The sequence below is a fragment of the Vigna umbellata genome, chromosome 1 (genome assembly GCF_029865625.1).
Source record: "Vigna umbellata cultivar VRB3 chromosome 1, Vumbellata_1.0, whole genome shotgun sequence".
In the NCBI taxonomy this organism is placed as follows: Eukaryota; Viridiplantae; Streptophyta; class Magnoliopsida; order Fabales; family Fabaceae; genus Vigna; species Vigna umbellata.
The window spans coordinates 92,872,547-92,891,888 of NC_142165.1; the positions used below are offsets into that span (position 1 = coordinate 92,872,547).

Consider the following 19,342-nt stretch of genomic DNA (forward strand, 5'->3'; position numbering starts at 1 on the left):
ATTTTCTTTACTTCATTTTTTAAAATAAATTAAATTACATCATATGTCACGAAACATAAAAATGAAAAAATATTTATTTATATGATTAATAGTTGATTAAGAAAAGATCTTTATACTTTCTTTTTTCAAAGTTTATGAGTTATAACATTATTATTATTATAATAATTATTATTTAATTTATGATATAACAGGTCATATTTGTAATTAATAACATCTGGGATAACACCAAATACAAAACTATCCACCAAAGACATGATCACTTTACTTCTTATATATATGTTCTTAGCTTTTCATTGAAAAATATGTTGTTATGACTTGATTTTGGATGTTCTATTATAATTTCATTTTATTTGATTTAATGTTTCTTTCTCTTATTTTAACTTTATTACAATTGACTAACAAAAAAAATATTTTTGCTATTAAAATGTTAAAAAATTATTATTATACGCGTTACATACGGATTTGGTGACATAAAAGATTACTTAAACATTATATATGCGTCATTTCCGTAGATTATTAATCCATTTCACGTGTAGAATTACTCAATTTACATACAAATAAATTTAATAGATAATTTTCGCATTTGTTATATATAAACATATTTTGTTTGTAAATTTATTGACAGTTACATGAAGAGTAAATTTATGTATGGAATAATAATTATTTACCATTATTTATGGATTATATTTTATCTTTCATTATTTTTTGTATAAAATTACATAGGCATAAAATTTGAATGATTGAGAGTTTCTTATCTTTTTGAATGTACCTTGTAAAAACACTTTCAGGATTAAAGATACTCTTGGAGAATGACATTTTTGTGTCTATCTTTAGCCTAGAAGCACTTCTAAAAAGAATAATCAAACTTCGTATGTCTTTTATGCCTCCGTGTAGAGAATAAAAAACAATGTTTTTCCTTTCCAAACATACATGCAAACATAATGGTAATGATAAAGGTGAATTGTGAAGGTCCATATGAATAATTTAGGATGTTGCTCCCTCCACCACCACCAATGCTTTCTGCACCTCCTCAAACCTTTTCAAAAAAAATTTAATTACAAAAACACCCATTTTTTCTTTAATCATATTTATTTACTTTCGAGTTAGTCCCGCCCCTTCCCCCAATTCTCCCAACTTTCACTTTTTCAAATTCGTTTGTTCTCATCCCAACTCTCACTTCCAGATCCCTTCTTTCCATCTCCCAACTCTCACTTTCTTCATATCGGTTTCCACTTCTTGATCTCCATTTTGGTTTTGATTGGTGACAAAGATGGTATTTGAAAGATGAAGATATACTTGGATATAGCCTTTAGTTATAATCAGGGACAAATGTAGAAACAAGTTAGGGAATGAGTCAATAATGGACAAACTTTAGTATATATAATTATATTTTTAAATATGTAAGTTTACATATATATATATATATATATATATATATATATATATATATATATGTTTTTTTTTAAATTAGGCTATACATGTACAATTATTTAACAACAAAATTGAGTGGGTGGGGTTGCTTACCAAACCTTGGAACTCAGCACGTTGCTAAAACATCGTAGAGTGTGTTTGGGCTTACCATTATATGAATTCCTTCTTGCATATTTCTTTTATCTTTTGTGTAAATGTGGTATAAGTGTAGGCTTTTTAACTACTTATAATTCTATTTTGTTCAGTAAGTATGAAGAAAGAATAGATAAACAATGGCAGGAGCAGAAGCAAGGGCTCTGTGGCAGAGAACTGCAAATCGTTGCTTTGTCCAAGAAGATGCGAAGAGAGCTCCCCAGTTGGCTTGTTGACAATCTTCATGTGCAACATCAAAAGTGGTTGATATTGCGCCTGCCAAATACAGCAGATGAATCTGATTATACTGCAGTTAATGTTACCCATTTTAACAGGAAATCATTAGTTTCTAATCTGTCACCAGACTCTAGGTGGTGGTTGCATTTGCAGCCTAATTATGGGTGCCAAAAGGGTCTAACATATGAACAGGAAATGCATTAGGTTGAAATTAAACGGATTAAGTTGGAATTAAACGGATTTCAACATTCATAAACGGATGTCGACATCCGTTTGTCCTTTAACGGATAATGATATCCGTTTAAGAATACAACCATATTCATGTTCGTTTAAGTATTATTAAATGGTAAAAATGGAATGGAGAGGTGGAGAGAGCATTTTGTAGTGATGAAGGAAGTAACACCCTGAGAATAAACAACATTGGTTGGCGCTAAATTAACTTTTTGCTAGCATTGCTCTTTCTTCTGTCCATATAAGTCTCAACTTACCTTACTCTTCCTGTTTCTGAAATCTCATCCATTTCGCATTTTTTTTTAGCACAAGTTTTTAGCAGTTAAGCTAGAAAATATGTTGATTTAAAATTTTAATTTGACTCTTTCTAGAAAATTAGATACTCTTTCTAAATAAGTCTTTTTATTTAGTAAAGTAATATCAGTGAGACTCTGTGACACTTGACACAGAATCAGAATGAGAGGAAATTAAACACTTTAGAAATCAAAATTACAGACCCGAACGAATTCTAATTCATACTCAATATATTTTGTCCAAAGTGGCTTGAATTGAGACATTGCAATGTATACATACATATACACATATTCAAACAATACATATTTCATTTCAAGAAATAAAGCTTTAGTTGCTTAATTAATAAATTTATCTTATAAATTCGTAAAAGTTTACTTTACATTAAAAAAATATAAATAACATCCTTCCTAATTCAAATAAAATAATAAAATTATAGAAATTGAAATACATAAATTTATAAAAATATTATTCATAAAAATATAATATAAAACATAAATTGAAATTTCAAATTCTCTGTACCTAATCTTCTGATTCTCTAACAAATCTCTAATATATGCACAGTAATTTTTATTATAATATGAAGACTTTATTTATATAATAAAATACTTTATAATAAAAACATACAGTCTCATGATAAGCAGTGGCACCATTAATATAATAAAATATTCAAGACTCCCATCTCTTGATGAAATTTAATCACGTTCACAGACTTTAATCAAATTAAAAATATATAATTTTATAGTAAAAGTTTTTTAGCACAGCTCGGGGCTTTTGAGTGATAACTTATAATCACATCTTAAAAGCAACCATAACTCCAGTAGAAGCATAACTTCATAACTCCAGAAGGCCTTTGAAACGAAAACTGTTTTACTCACCACCACAGCGACGCCACACAACAACTACGGCAAGTCGACGATCACGAGCCAGGCTAACGAGGATCACAAAACGTAACGTTGATTGCTACTAACTAGGCCATCGAAGCACAATCACAAGACCCAAAAAGGCTACAAACGGAACGCAGACAACGAAAACCTAATCAGATAATTATATACTAATATGAAGGAAATCTTCTTTGTTTACCTTTTTAAACTCGTGATTTTATACAATTTTAACGAGTTCACTCAGAAGGTCAGCATAAAGTGGTCCAACTTAATGAGTTAACTCGAGTTTGATAACATAATTATTATCAAATCAATATACAAAGAAATCTTCCATCTTTTTCGGCCATTGAGTTCTGTAATGAAAATTTAGCATACACAGATAAACTCAACACAATCGTTTCATAAAAATCTAAAACATTAAAATCGGAGTAAAGATACAAAGTATATAAACTGAAATTACATGGATTATAGACAATCCTATCAAAATTAAAATTTGTATTAAATATATTCCGAGGCTATAGCCTATCAATGACACTATTATTAATAATTAATAACTCAAAAAAAAGTATGCATTAAAAAATAGCGCATTTACAGGTTAACTATTGCAAGAGTACAGGAAGCAATAGCAGACAAATATGTTAAAACATAAGTTTTTCCAACTCAGAAAAAAAGCGTTCCACGGTTATGATTTTATTTTTTTTCATCTCAGTCATAGCTCACGGTAAAATTGCCAACACCAAACAAAAACATAAACGAACTCCAAAAGTAATCATAGCACGAGAACTGCAAAGATGTAGGTACCACAAAATCAATAACAAACAATACTAACAAATAGCAAAAATCTGACATCATTAATCTCTCCAGTTTAGCTACTAAAACGGGGTTCGGGGTTAAAAAAAGATGAAGCGTTCAAAACTGATAATTTCCTATAGTCTTATAATGCACTCCAAATTTTCAGAAAATGAAGCAAGATAACAATACAGTAATAAAATCAGCGGTAACGACGAAGAGAAAGGGTGTTGTTTCGCTTCCAGGTTGCCCTGCGTGATGGACGGTTTTTGTGGTATAGATGTCCTCTGCCACGTAAACCCCTGTTACTTTTCCCAGCAGAAGTGAGGCCACGAAGTTCCCTGTGCTTATGGACTGGATTGCAGAGCCAGTTAATTCTTGGATCATTTCTTACAGCACTGTGGGCAACATCCACCAGAATGATCTCAAAATATTTGTAGGTTGAGTCCTGTAACACAGGAACAGCATCACAATAACCAATCAGCAACCTATAAGCAGCTTCCACTTTACACGAATGGAATAATATGTTAACTAACCTCATTCACCCAGTAAGAATTGAGGACCCTGAGGCCACCCAACTTCCTTCCAGCTCGCTCTTCAGCAACGGACCTCTTGCTGCGTTGAAACTTCAATTGAGTAACACCTTGGTTGGTTGGCTTACCGTAAACAATACCTTTGGGAACTGGTCTCTTCCTGCCACCCCTCCTAACACGCACACGGTAAACCACATAACCCTGGAATAACACCATCCAGTTAAAAATGTCGTTTATTTATTGATAAACGATTCCATGTCTTATACAGATTTCCACCTGCTTGGCCTTATAACCCAAGCGGCGAGCCTTGTCTGGGCGAATAGGCCTTGTCAGACGAACAATTGATGGTTGTTGGCGGTATTCCCAACACCTCACCCGCTGCAAGAATCTCATAACATCAGACTGCTTCTTGCGCCAAAGCTCGGAGACATATTTGTAGGCACCTATTGCAACATAAAAGAACACAACTCAACAATTGGAACACGCCAAAAGCGGAAACGCACTTGTCTACCAAATGCTATGAGGACAAGCTAATCAGCATAACCCACAAACATAAGCCTTAAAGAACCAAATAAGAACAGAAAGCAAATCTCCACACAAAAACATGAACCAAACACACATTATTAATCATTCATTCCATCGAGGTCGATGACGGAAAAGTTAAGTCTAAAATTGTCAATTATCACCAATGTATAGCATCATAGAATATAAAATCTAGTCAGTCCAATTAATCAAAATTATATCAACACCAAACCAAACCAAAAATGAAAAGAAACCCAAGCATTCGTAACCCTCAAAAAAAATAGCGCATTCCTATCATATCCGGAAAACTTCCAAGAAGGAATGAGAGAAGGACCATTTTCACTTTCACATACACGACCGTCACAGTGAAAACTATGAACAGAGATTCACATTGAAAACAGCACATCGAACGGACACATTCATCAGGAAACCAATCCGAATGGTGGTAACAAAGGGAGAGAAGAGATAGGAAGAAAAAAATACCCATCGTGCGAAGCGCGCAGTCGCAGTAGCAAAGTGCTAGGGTTTGGGTTCCTCGTATAACTTTTATAGACACCACCTCCTTAAGCCAATGCGACAGATCTCAGCCGTCCGTTAAATATCTATGACCTAAGTGCATTAGAACGGGTCGAGCCCGTAAAATTAAACCACTTAAAAGGGCTTCTATCTCGATCTTTTTCTTTTTATTTTTAACATCACCTTTTTTTTCTGTTTTTAACTTTTTTTTTTCTTTAGAATCTTCTTTTTCCTGTGAATCTTTTTATTCTTCTATAGGAACTCTGCCAAAGGTTAAAAAAAATAGGAAGAAAAAACTTTAAATCTTTATATATTAACTTATTCTTCTATAGGAACTCTGTAAAAGATATTGATTTTTTTATTGTATATTCTTTGAATACTATAGAATTATTAAAATAATCTATTAAATATTTAATAAAAAGAAATTTATTATCTTTTTTAACTGTTAGAATATGTTAAAATATGATTTTTAATTTTAAAATATAAAGTATTCATTTTTAAAATCAAACTATTAATGTTAATAATATTATTTTAAATGTTAAAATATAAATTATTTATGTTAAAAAATTATTTAATAAGTAACCATTAAAGAATATTACAAATCATACTTAGAATTTCCACGGATAAAAATGATAAAAGTGTATAAGTTATACGTAAAAACTCAATAGACAATTTTTTTTTGCTATAGGTTACATTATAAATATTTTTTAAAAAATTAATCAAAAATTACATTCTAGTCTCTTTTTTTAGCAAATAAACTAAATTTTATAGTTAGTTATGTTAGCCTTATACAGAAGAAGAGAGGTTACATTTTAATATTATATTATATAATATTATATCTTTCACATTTATTTTTATTCCCTTTCAGTTAATATTATAAAGCAGTTAATATATATTCTGAAAGTGGTCCATTTATTTTTAAGATAAAAAAAAAACCGTTTTTAAAAAACGTGCCCATGATTCTCCACCACAATCTCTTTTAACGTTATATACTCTGTGATGGTTTTTGGAGTAATACAGACTCTTTCAGAAAATTTCATATCAGGTCACTGAGCCTACTCTTTCCTTCATATATACATCATCATCGTGTTTTAAGAGCAAGGGTTCAGAAACCAGAAATTAGGCAAGCGTACAACAATGGCTGGAGGTTGGTCTTTTCTGCTTCCACTTTTATTCGTGTAAATCTGAATATGATTAAATGTGCTTGTTTGATATATTTAGATTTATTGAATCTTCAGTATGAATCTGTTACAAATTTTTACATTTGGTATCAGAGCATGTTTATCCTCTGCCTTGTTTGGTTCACTCCTTTGCGTATTGTGTTTTCAATTTTATTAATTGTTTTGAAACTGGAGAAAGAAGAAATTTTTGGTGAAATTTTCTGTGAAATATTTTGATGTTGGAGGTTGAAGATGATTGAAACGGCGTTTGGTTTTGCGTTTCAATTTTTATTTTATTTTATTTTCTTCTTTACCTGTTACATACATATGTGCACTAGAGGTGAAAGGTACAATGTTTTCTGGTTTCAATTCAGATTGATCTTTTGCTTTTCACATATATATATATATATATATATATATATATATATATATATATATATATATATATATATATATATATATATATATATATATATATATATAAATATATATAGTACGAAAGTTGCATTGCCTTTTTCGGTGCTTTTCTGGTATAGCACGTTTGCATATATATTATATATGTTAGTTACTTTTGTGATAAGCTCCAGTTTTACACACGCTATTAAGTTTATTCGGTGCGTGTTAGTATAATATTTAAATTTTTTTTTTGAATATTATATATTTATAATATAATTCTTATATTTAGATTAAATATAAGACCTAAAGATAATTTAATGTTTAGTGATAAATATAATTTTTAATAATTAGAGAGTAGCCACAGCATCTTTAATTAATTAAATTATATTATAAAGATCATGTTATTGAAACATTAATTGTAATTAATTATATATAATGTGATGAAATATACCCACAGGATTTTCCTTACATTTGTATAATTAATTAGGATAAAATATTTATTATAATTCTTAAATTTCCCACAGGAATTAGGAATGTGATATAATTTAATAGTTTTATCATAAGGTTAAATGAGTCTAATTGAGTAAGACTTTAGCCCACAGGCAAGTTTTATGTTAATAGACTTATTGGTAAAGACATGTTTTACATTGGTAAAACATGATATTTATTTTAGTCTCAAATTTTGATAATGAACATGAAAATTTTGAATTTGCAGTTTCTCAATCTGTGAATATTTCTGATATCAAGTATGGTATTCCCGAATTGAAAGGAGATAATTATAAGATTTGGAAGGAGAGAATTCTTCTTCATTTAGGCTGGATGGACATAGATTATGCTATTAGAAAACCTGAACCACCGGGTATTACTGAGACTAGCAATTCAGATGCCATTGAACTTTATGAAAAATGGGAGAGGTCAAATCGTCTCTCCGTAACGTTCATAAAAACCAATATTTCCGCTGGAATCCGGGGTTCGGTTGATCAGTATGAGAATGTCAAGGATTTACTGAAGGCTATTGATGAGCAGTTTACGACATCTGACAAATCTCTTGCCAGTACTCTTATAATGCAGTTTTCATCCTTAAAGCTCACTGGAATTAGAGGAGTGCGTGATCATATCATGCGCATAAGGGACATTGTGGCTCAACTGAAAGCTTTGGAAGTTACCATGTCTGATTCTTTCCTAGTGCACTATATTTTGTGCACTTTGCCTCACCATTATGCTCCCTTTAAAATCTCTTACAACACACATAAGGACAAATGGTCTATTAATGAATTATTGACTATGTGTGTTCAAGAAGAAGAAAGGCTATTGATGGAAGAAGGGGAGAAGGTGAACTTGACTACTTCATTTAAGAATAAGAAGAACCAAGTTAATAAGAAGGGAAAGATTCCTGCTCAGCCAGTTATTAAGAAGGAGTCCAGATGTTTCTTTTGTAAAAAGAAGGGACACATGAAGAAGGAATGTCAAAAGTTTAAGGATTGGCTTGAAAAGAAAGGTAACTTGTTTGCTTTTGTCTGTTATGAATCTAATTTGACTAGTTTTAATCATAACACATGGTGGATTGATTCTGGTTCTACAATCCATGTTTCTAATACCTTGCAGGGTATGGAAAACCTAAGGAAACCGATGGGAAGTGAGCAACACATCTATTCAGGAAGCAAGATGAGTTCACATGTTGAAGCCATTGGGACGTGCAATTTAGTTTTAAGCAGTGGTTTTGTTTTATGTTTAGAAAAGACCTTTTATGTTCCTAGTTTTAGCAAGAACTTGATTTCTATTTCACAACTTGCACCTTTGGGGTTTTCATTTAATTTTATGGATTCTGGTTTTACTTTATTGAATAAATCCAAGGTTATTGGCTTTGGGGAATTATGCGATGGTCTTTACTTTATTAAATTGCAAAACAACGCTGCCTATAGTTCTATGCATGTTTCCGCTGGGTTAAAAAGATGTGTTATGAATGAGGATTCTTCTGTTTTATGGCACCGAAGATTGGGACATATCTCCATTGAGAGAATTAAGCGATTAGTAAATGAAGGAGTACTTAGTACTTTGGATTTTACTGATTTTGAGACTTGCGTGGATTGCATTAAGGGTAAGCAAACTAACAAGTCCAAAAGAGGTGCTAAGAGGAGTTCAAATTTACTAGAAATTATTCATACAGATATTTGTTGTCCGGATATGGATGCAAGTAGTCCGAAATACTTTATCACCTTTATAGATGATTACTCACGATACATGTATCTGTATTTACTTCGTTCTAAGGATGAAGCCTTAGATGCCTTTAAAGTTTTTAAGGTTGAAGTAGAATTGCAATGCGGAAAGAAAATTAAGATTGTGAGATCAGATAGAGGTGGAGAGTACTACGGTAGATACACGGAGAATGGACAAGCACCTGGTCCGTTTGCTAGATTTCTTCAAGAACATGGGATTGTTGCCCAATATACCATGCCTGGCTCTCCAGATCAGAATGGTGTAGCAGAAAGAAGAAATCGAACCTTGATGGATATGGTGAGAAGTATGAGAAGTAATTCAAAACTTCCTCAGTTCTTGTGGACTGAAGCACTTAAGACGGCTGTGTATATAGTAAATCGGGTCCCAACTAAGGTTGTTTTAAAAACACCTTTTGAGTTATTCAAAGGTTGGAAACCTAGTTTACGACATGTACGCGTTTGGGGATGTCCGTCTGAAGTGAGAATTTATAATCCACAAGAGAAGAAACTAGACCTAAGGACTATTAGTGGGTATTTCATTGGATATGCTGAAAGGTCCAAAGGTTATAGATTCTATTGTCCAACTCATAACACTAAGATTGTGGAATCAAGAAATGCAAAGTTTCTTGAAAATGATTTGATTAGTGGGAGTGATTTAAATCAAGACGTTGATCTTGAAAAAGATCACTATGAAGCTCAAACCTCTCAATCAAATGAAAGATTGGTAGTCATTCACGCTCCTTCAGTTCAAAAGCGTATTGAACAACCAAAAATTAATGTTCCACAAATTGCTGAAAATGATAATATAGATCAAGTTGTTAACGAGGAGCAACAAGTAAATGTTGAACAACAAGTTTCTCATCAAGATGTTGACACAACATTAAGAAGATCTACTAGAATCAGAAGACCAGCAGTTTCTAGTGATTATGAAGTGTATTTACAAGAATCAGATTACAACATTGGAGCCGAAAATGATCCTGAAACGTTTTCACAAGCCATGAGTTCTAAAGAATCAAACCTATGGTATGATGCCATGAAAGACGAGATGGATTCTATGGCATCCAACAAAGTCTGGGATCTCGTTCAGTTGCCTGATGGTGTAAAATCCATTGGATGTAGATGGGTCTTTAAAACCAAGAAAGACTCAAAAGGCAACATTGAGAGACATAAGGCAAGACTTGTTGCCAAAGGATTCACTCAAAGAGAAGGAATTGACTACAGAGAGACTTTTTCTCCTGTATCTAAGAAAGATTCCTTCCGAGTAATTATGGCATTAGTAGCTCATTTTGATTTTGAGTTACATCAAATGGATGTGAAAACAGCATTCCTTAATGGTGATCTAGAGGAAGAGGTTTACATGAAACAACCTGAAGGATTCTTTTCTAAAGACAGTGAGCACTTGGTATGTAAGCTTAATAAATCCATCTATGGATTAAAACAAGCCTCCCGCCAATGGTATTTAAAATTTCATGATGTTATCACTTCATTCGGTTTTGAAGAAAACATCATGGATCAATGTATATACCAAAAGGTCAGTGGGAGTAAGATTTGTTTCCTTGTTTTATATGTGGATGACATTTTGCTTGCAACCAACGACAAGGGTATGTTATATGAAGTGAAACAATTTCTCTCAAATAACTTTGACATGAAGGATATGGGAGAGGCATCTTATGTCATCGGCATTAAGATTCATAGGGAAAGATCTCGAGGCATTTTGGGTTTGTCTCAAGAGACCTATATCAACAAAGTTTTAGAGAGGTTTAATATGAAGAATTGTTCACCAAGTGTAGCTCCCATTGTAAAGGGTGACAAACTTGAATTAAGTCAATGTCCGAAAAATGATCTTGAGCGGGAACAGATGAAAAATATTCCATATGCTTCAGCTGTCGGAAGTCTTATGTATGCTCAAGTTTGTACTAGACCTGACATTGCATTTGCAGTTGGAGTTTTAGGAAGATATCAGAGTAATCTAGGTGTTAACCACTGGAAAGCTGCAAAGAAAGTAATGAGATATCTTCAAGGAACAAAAGATTTCATGCTCATGTATAGACGAACTGCTAATTTAGAAGTGATTGGCTACTCCGATTCAGACTATGCTGGCTGCGTTGATTCACGAAAATCAACGTCTGGTTACATTTTTATGTTAGCTGATGGAGCAGTATCTTGGAGTAGCAAAAAGCAGCCTTGACTGCTACTTCTACTATGGAAGCTGAATTCGTTTCTTGTTTTGAGGCTTCTTCACATGGTGTATGGTTGAAGAGTTTTATATCTGGGCTTAGAGTTGTGGACTCAATTGCTAGGCCATTGAAGTTGTACTGTGATAACTCTGCTGCTGTTTTCATGGCTAAGAATAATAAAAGTGGAAGTCGAAGTAAGCACATCGACATTAAATATCTGGCCATAAGAGAACGTGTTAAAGAAAAGAAAGTGGTTATTGAACACGTTAGCACTGAGTTGATGATTGCTGATCCTTTAACTAAAGGCATGCCACCAAAGAATTTTAAGGATCATGTAACGCGAATGGGACTTGGTTCCATGATGTGACAATCATTGTAAGTACTTTCATTTTGATAAAACTCTTATTCAGTTTAATGTTTTCTCAATTATTTGTGCACATATTTGGTTACTTTGAGAAAACTCATTTAATTGTGACCTAGAATAGACATATGGTTTATTCATTTAAGTTAAGAGATTGCGATGTGAGACTAAATACATCGTAATACATGGGAGATAATACTCATTATTAGAGGAACTATCACCATGATTCATATATTTGGTCTCTTATTAGGTTTGATGGTTGAATAAAATGGACCAAGTGGGAGAATGTTAGCCTTATACAGAAGAGAGGTTACATTTTAATATTATATTATATAATATTATATCTTTCACATTTATTTTTATTCCTTTTCAGTTAATATTATAAAGCAGTTAATATATATTCTGAAAGTGGTCCATTTATTTTTAAGATAAAAAAAACCGTTTTTAAAAAACGTGCCCATGATTCTCCACCACAATCTTTTTTAACGTTATATACTCTGTGATGGTTTTTGGAGTAATACAGACTCTTTCAGAAAATTTCATATCAGGTCACTGAGCCTACTCTTTCCTTCATATATACATCACCATCGTGTTTTAAGAGCAAGGGTTCAGAAACCAGAAATTAGGCAAGCGTACAACAATGGCTGGAGGTTGGTCTTTTCTGCTTCCGCTTTTATTCGTGTAAATCTGAATATGATTAAATGTGCTTGTTTGATATATTTAGATTTATTGAATCTTCAGTATGAATCTGTTACAAATTTTTACAAGTTATTTTTATGTGAAAAATCACACCAATTTTTTTTCATTTTTATAGGTTTGAAACACACTATATTCATGCATCATGTGTTTGGGATGAGAAATTTGACACATGATCTTCTTGGGTCCAAAATGAATACCTAAGATTCATGCATTTGATATGGAACAATAATCAACACAATATTGAATTTGAAAAGGAACAAACACAATATACATACGGGATGAGAAATCTAAACTCAATCCATCATTTTGAATTAACTACACGTATTCGCAATCCATCAAGTGTCAATTTCTGATTTGGGCTGGGCCGAGTTAGGTTAACATTCTGCTAACTAAATCAAGGGTGTTGCTCCCTCCACCTCCACAGCCTTCTCCCTCCACCTCCCCTTTACTATTTTGCCCCTTCCTCCACCTTTCCTTTACTATTTTGCCCCTCAGTAAAATTTTATTTTTAAAATTATTGTTTTTTAATTTTACTCATTTATAACATATTTCACTGATAACCTACGTAGTTCCTTGTATGACTAAAATATTTTTCTGCAAAGCTTGGTGATCGTGAAAAGAATTATCAAGCAATCTTCCTCTTGTTCTCGGTGCAGTACGTGGTGCAGTGCGTTTGTGGTGTAGTGTCCTTGTCGTGGTTCCTCTCCAGGTATGTAGTCATAATCCTTCCAATAATCCTAAACCCTTCCCATAATGCTTCCAATAATCCTTTTAATATGCAAGCCTATAATCCTTCGCATGAGCCCCCAAAACGTAGTAAAATAAAAACGAAACGTAAAAGGAACACTAAGCCTGAATGGATGACATCCTTCAACGGATGTCAACATCCGTTTAAGGCAAAACGGATGTTGACATCCGTTTCGCCTTAAACGGATGTTGACATCCGTTGAAGGATGTCATCCGTTCAGGCTTAGTGTTCCTTTTACGGATCTCCCACATTCGTTTCGGCCTTTCGCGGACACTGTTGAAACGCGACAAGCACCAAGGCAGAAAGCACCGAAAACAAACCTGGACCACGCCGCACGCCGCAGATCCGCTCCTCTCCCAGCTGAACGACCTCCACCGCACCAACGGCTGCTCCACAAACGCTCTTCCGGAAAATGAAGAAGAAAGAAATGGAGAAAGAGAAGTGAAAGGTTGATGAGGCTTGACGGAAGAGAAAATGATAAACGGAAATGGAGAAAAAGCTTGACGGAAGAGAGAATGGTAAATGGAAATGGAAGAGAGGAAGAGGTGCAGGGAAGTAAAGCAGAGATTTTAAATAAATTAAAATATTAAAATAATAAAAGTAAAAAATTTTAACTTTTGAGGATATAATTGGCATTTTAGAAAATTGGGGAGGTGGAGGAAGAGACCTGTGGTGGTGGAGGGAGTAACACCCCTAAATCAATTACTATTGGCCAACCAGTAAGATCATTGGTTTTTCTCTATATAATAATAAAAAATTAAAATTATCAAAGCAATTTTTTTATAACAAGTCAATAAAATAATTTTAATCCCTATAAAAAAAGATAAAAATAATGATAGCTTTAATAAATTAGATTAATAGAAGAAATACATACACTAAACCAACATTTTTTATTGTTTAAACAAGATATAAAACTTATCATTTTATTATAATTTTTACTATATAATCATATCTATATATTGGTTTTTTAATGTACAGCTTCATAATTTAAAATCTATGAATATGTACAGTAATAACTATGTAAATGTGAGAATAGAATGATTAAAAATATATTGATTTAAAAAGTATCTAACCTATGGAAAGAAAGAAGTAGTAGAAAGATGGTTAGTGGTGAGACAAATGTGTGAAAAATGAGGTAAAGTAATTTACTTAGAAAAAAAGGACATCCCTATAAGATTGGTGGCACAAATTAAACGTAAAGTTAGCAATCATGAGGGCTTTTTCTATTCTCCTTCAGCATAATTCTTCTTCACTTCCACTCATTCCAACAAACACATGTACAAATGCCAAAAAGAACAGATTTACTTATGTAATTGATTTTAGCCAACGTATCGAGTTGGGGTGGTGGAAAACTGCCAACCCACGTTAAAAAATGGGTGCATGTTCCAAGTCCCAATCATCCATGCGTCGGATCAACGTTTAACCACTCTTTTATCTATTCCATCACTCACCCATAAAAAAAAATAATAGAAAGAATAAAAACTTATTCTCAACTGTTATCATCACGCAAACCAAGAAAAAGAGACACCCAATACAATAATATTTTAGGGTAAAATGAGGCGAATAACTTTATTGGTTGACACAGCATTTGTGGCATACGAAGGACATAATTTCAGTCTGAATACTTCATGACAGATAAAGAATTTTGCACAAGCTATACCAGGCTATAGAAAGCTCGTAATATTATATAATTGTATATGGCATGCTTAAGTTTTGTCAATAATGTTGGCGAAGCATTTGAAGGAAGGCCAGGCATATCATATTGAGTTGGAAGTAGACTTGATTTTCCTTTGTTAAAGGAGACGTTTCACCCTTCTTTTCCTTGAATTGATCTTCACATGTTTCAGAGTTATCCAAGGAAGCACTCAGCTTTATAGCAGCAGTGTCAAAATCCTTCTGCTTGAAAGCAACCACAGCATCATCTAAGTCCGAAAGGGAATCCGAGTAAAGATCAAAGCAATCTCGTAAGCAAGCCTTTACGTATTGATCATAACTTTTATCCTTCAGGAGCTTTGAAATGATGGAAACCATGTTGCTTGCGTTGGACTTGGTAAGTTGAGTTGACATGCACACAAGACCTTCGAGGTTGGTCGGTGGTGGTTGCAACTTGGAGGAGGCATCTTCAAGGGATTCAACACAGAAACCATACTTCAAATTTGGGTCGTTCTTCGATGCCTCCTTGCAAGATTGAGAGATAAGATTAGAACTACTGGAGCTTTGGAACAGAAAGAGAAAGATAAAGAATATCAGTAAGTACGAAGAGAATTTCATTCTTGGCTTCTTCTTTTCTTTCTTACGATCGAGTATGTCTCTGAAAAAATGAGATTTAATTTATTCTACACATCACTTTGTACTATATATATATATATATATATATATATATATATATATATATATATATTGAAAAAGAGATGAGAAAAGATATATGAATCTCAAATTTTAAAATTTCAATAATAGATAAATATATTTTTATATCTATGTAAAAAAGTTATAGAAAAATTGAAAGATTTTTAGAAATTAACTTAAATAAAAGATATTAAACAAAAATGTTCTATATGTAGAACCAAATATAATATAATATTAAATATTTGCATTATCTTAATTTTAATATTCTAAATTTGAATAATAAATAATATATTTTATTTTCATATAAAATAATATCAATTTTTTTTAAACTAAATAAAATAAAAAATATTACTGAATATATATAGAATATATATATTATCCAGTTAGGTGTTCGTGTTGCAGCAGGAATCTGATGCTACACGCTGATTAATATGAAAGAAAACTTTGTGGGAAGGCAACCCTGATTAATAATGAAGGTGGAAAGCTAGGTTGAAACTAACATTATATGTTGCTTTCTATATTAATATCTGTTTTGATTGAGTTCGTGTTGGTAATCTTCTCATAATCATCATACTATATAAGTCACAGGAAAAAAAATCACAAATATAATTACTTTTATATTTGTGAACCTCATTTGTGAAACAGTTGCCATACTCAAACCTTCCAAAGACTCTTGTTAAATATGATTCAATTAAGTCTAATATCTGAAACATAATTAGTAAAGGTAAATATCAGTTTCTAATATTAGGGTGATCCCTTGCATTCGCCATAAGAAAACCTTGATATAGAAATCTTATCCAGTTTCTCGCAAGTTGATTCTTATCTATATGATCGGATCATCAACAAATAATAGAATTTTTTACTTTCTTTCTTTTTAGAAAATTACAACTATTTTATCCTTGATGTATCATTCTATCATTATTCACAGAACAATCACAACAAATCTATACTTGATCAATCACACTGTCATTTAAGCGTTCATTCGTAAATGTATGATCTCATAACTTGTAGAGCCACATGCACCACCTCTACCAACCTCTCAATTGAGTCTTGATCATATGATTTATCAACTTCTACAATTTAATGCGTCAATATCATTCACCAATACTTACACATGACTTCTCATAACTTGAGCATCACTTGTTCCATAGGAGGGACAACTACGTAACCTTACTCAATTCTAAAATTTCATCGAGTTATCATTGTCTTTGTTTTGCTAACTTCTCTTATATTCTATCAATACAACAAAGCTATCCTAATTATCTATCTATCCTAGAAAAAACATTAAAAATGGAATTTTAGAAAAATAATTAATGAAATAAAAAAAATTAAACGTCATAACTCATATATAAATTTCTGTTACTTATTTGTTTAAAATTCGTCTTTATTAAAATGATAGATCTTACATTATTAATATATATTAACTAATTTTACAATGTATGGGAAGTAGAGATACTTGTGCCGTTGTCGGAAACTTTGAGAGAGTAGACCACGAAAACCGAAAACTCACATAAAAATATCTAAAAGATAACTATGTTTTTAGGCACATGCAAAAAATTCAGGTTTTTGTGGTTCCATTTTAATTATAAAATATTAAAAGGAATGAAAAAAACTATTAAAAAGAACATATAAAAGGTCATATTGTGATGTATCAAGTTGCAAGCCGTAGTTTAGTTTGTTGCTTCACGTCTTCACGCTTAACAAAATAAACCAATCACCACATAAAAGCAGGCAGTCTGAAGCTGCTAGCATCCAAAAATGGAACTGCCTAATTCAAAAGAGTTATTATGTTTACATAGATAAATGCTAAACTAATTAATACGTGGTTCAGATTTACGTGAACAGATGCGTTTATCATGATAAATAGTCAAATGATTGATGTTGTAAAGATTATTTTTTTTAAGAATAATTTTAAAATCATAAATATGTTAATTGTTAAAATTCCAAACTGTTTGAAAATATATATTAAAGTTTTAATTATTTATTTTTTATAAATAATTCATTTTATGTTATCTCGAGACGCTATACAATAATCATACATGAGAACCAAACCAAATACAATAAGGAGAAAAACAAATATAAAAACTTTAGAACCAAACCAAATCCATATCAGAATAAAAAATTAATACTTTCACAGAGGAATTAAAAAAAAATATTGAGAAGTTGTACCTATCATAGAAAAAAAAAACTTTATGTAGGGGCAGGAATATGGAGAAGTTCAACTCATTTTGGTCTAATTTGTAATTGATCTATCAAAAATCGATTTAAAAAAAAACCGAGTTGACTCACATTTTTTTTATTTTTTATTTTAAAATTTGTTAGTTTATATATATATATATATATATATATATATATATATAAAGTTTTTAATTAATAATTAATATTTTTAATTGAATAAATTAAAATAATTATTATATTTACATATTAAATTATTCTTATAATTAATAATTGAATTTAATTTAAACATACTAATAAATTAAGTTACAATACTATTGTATATTTAAGTAATCATTTTCTTTTTAAAAGATATTTATGATTTGAATTTAACTCAATTTATCTAACCTTTGGTCAACATGATCTATAAGGATAACAGTGAAATCTATAATAATTTTTTCTTGAAAATGTTTCATTGGAAATCAAATTCATGATCTTGATTCTTAGAAATTGTCTCACTGAAAATCATACTCGTAACATTGATTTTTATATTAATTGTTAAATTGATCATTTGTCATTTAACCAACATTTATAACTAATAAATCGTGACTTAGATATATGTCACTTAGTAATTGATGTTATGTTGTGATAGTAATAATCAAAGTTGCATTATTGTGATGAATAAATGTATTATGTAGGCCATATTTAAGGTGGTAATCATGATGTATTATGTGAACATTAAGTTTGGAGATTCACTGAAATTTTAGTTTTTAGAAGTTCTACTACTACCTTGAGTTAAATAGACAAATGTATTAGAGATTGTAACATCATTTCAAGATGAAAAATTATTAATACTCGATGAGATATACAATAAATTATCTTATCATAAAAGTTTGTTAAATAAGATTTATATCAGAAAATATAAACTGTCAAATTATTTTTCTATCTTTTTTTGTTAAATAGTTAATATATTCTTGTATTCTACATGTCTTTTGTCGTCTTACTATATTATGAATGTCTTTTAATACATAAATATATTTAAAGGAATTGAAAATTGTAGAACCTCTAAATTTTCCAAAATTACTTTTAAGTTATATAATTTAGTTTTCATTATATATATATATATATATATATATATATATATATATATATATATATATATATATTCAGAGTATATAATTAACATAAGCACTGCCTAAAGTAAACGAAGATAGTTTATATAATTAACAAATTTCTGATACTTTAAATCTACAAATTTAGAGTGTTACACATGTAACTTTTTTTATTAAGCTATACATAAATTAAATTTACTAAATACATGAACTTATTTCACTTTATTTTAAATTTATTTTTTCTTTTCAAAATATTTGTGATTAAGTTTTATTTTAAACAACATATTTTTAAAGTCAACAAACTTTTTTTTTTCTTTTTTTTTATAAAAGGATATAACACGGAGACTTTTTAAAAGGTTATCTGTCTTAATATTGTTCATTCTCAAATATGTTAAAGAATAGAATTC

At 31.1% G+C, this 19,342-nt stretch overlaps 3 protein-coding genes across 3 annotated transcripts; 1 reads left to right on the forward strand and 2 right to left on the reverse strand.

Annotated features, from left to right (window-relative positions):
• Positions 1–4,004: 4,004 nt before the first annotated feature.
• Positions 4,005–5,681, reverse strand: LOC124844556 (large ribosomal subunit protein eL15z). Its single transcript, XM_088104794.1, has 4 exons — positions 5,534–5,681; positions 4,805–4,971; positions 4,532–4,729; positions 4,005–4,443 (listed from the first exon to the last, which is right to left on the reverse strand). The coding sequence occupies exons 1-4, from the start codon at positions 5,535–5,537 to the stop codon at positions 4,198–4,200; spliced, it is 615 nt and encodes a 204-aa protein (XP_087960920.1). The 5' UTR covers positions 5,538–5,681; the 3' UTR covers positions 4,005–4,197.
• A 2,180-nt stretch (positions 5,682–7,861) lies between these two features.
• On the forward strand, positions 7,862–8,984 carry LOC148206822 (uncharacterized). The gene is made up of 2 exons (XM_088114905.1): positions 7,862–8,620; positions 8,728–8,984. The coding sequence occupies exons 1-2, from the start codon at positions 7,942–7,944 to the stop codon at positions 8,760–8,762; spliced, it is 714 nt and encodes a 237-aa protein (XP_087971031.1). The 5' UTR covers positions 7,862–7,941; the 3' UTR covers positions 8,763–8,984.
• Positions 8,985–15,006: 6,022 nt separating this feature from the next.
• Positions 15,007–15,648, reverse strand: LOC148206823 (putative invertase inhibitor). Its single transcript, XM_088114908.1, has one exon. It carries the CDS (start codon positions 15,592–15,594, stop codon positions 15,040–15,042), a length of 555 nt encoding a protein of 184 aa, XP_087971034.1. The 5' UTR covers positions 15,595–15,648; the 3' UTR covers positions 15,007–15,039.
• Between the last annotated feature and the right edge of the window lie 3,694 nt (positions 15,649–19,342).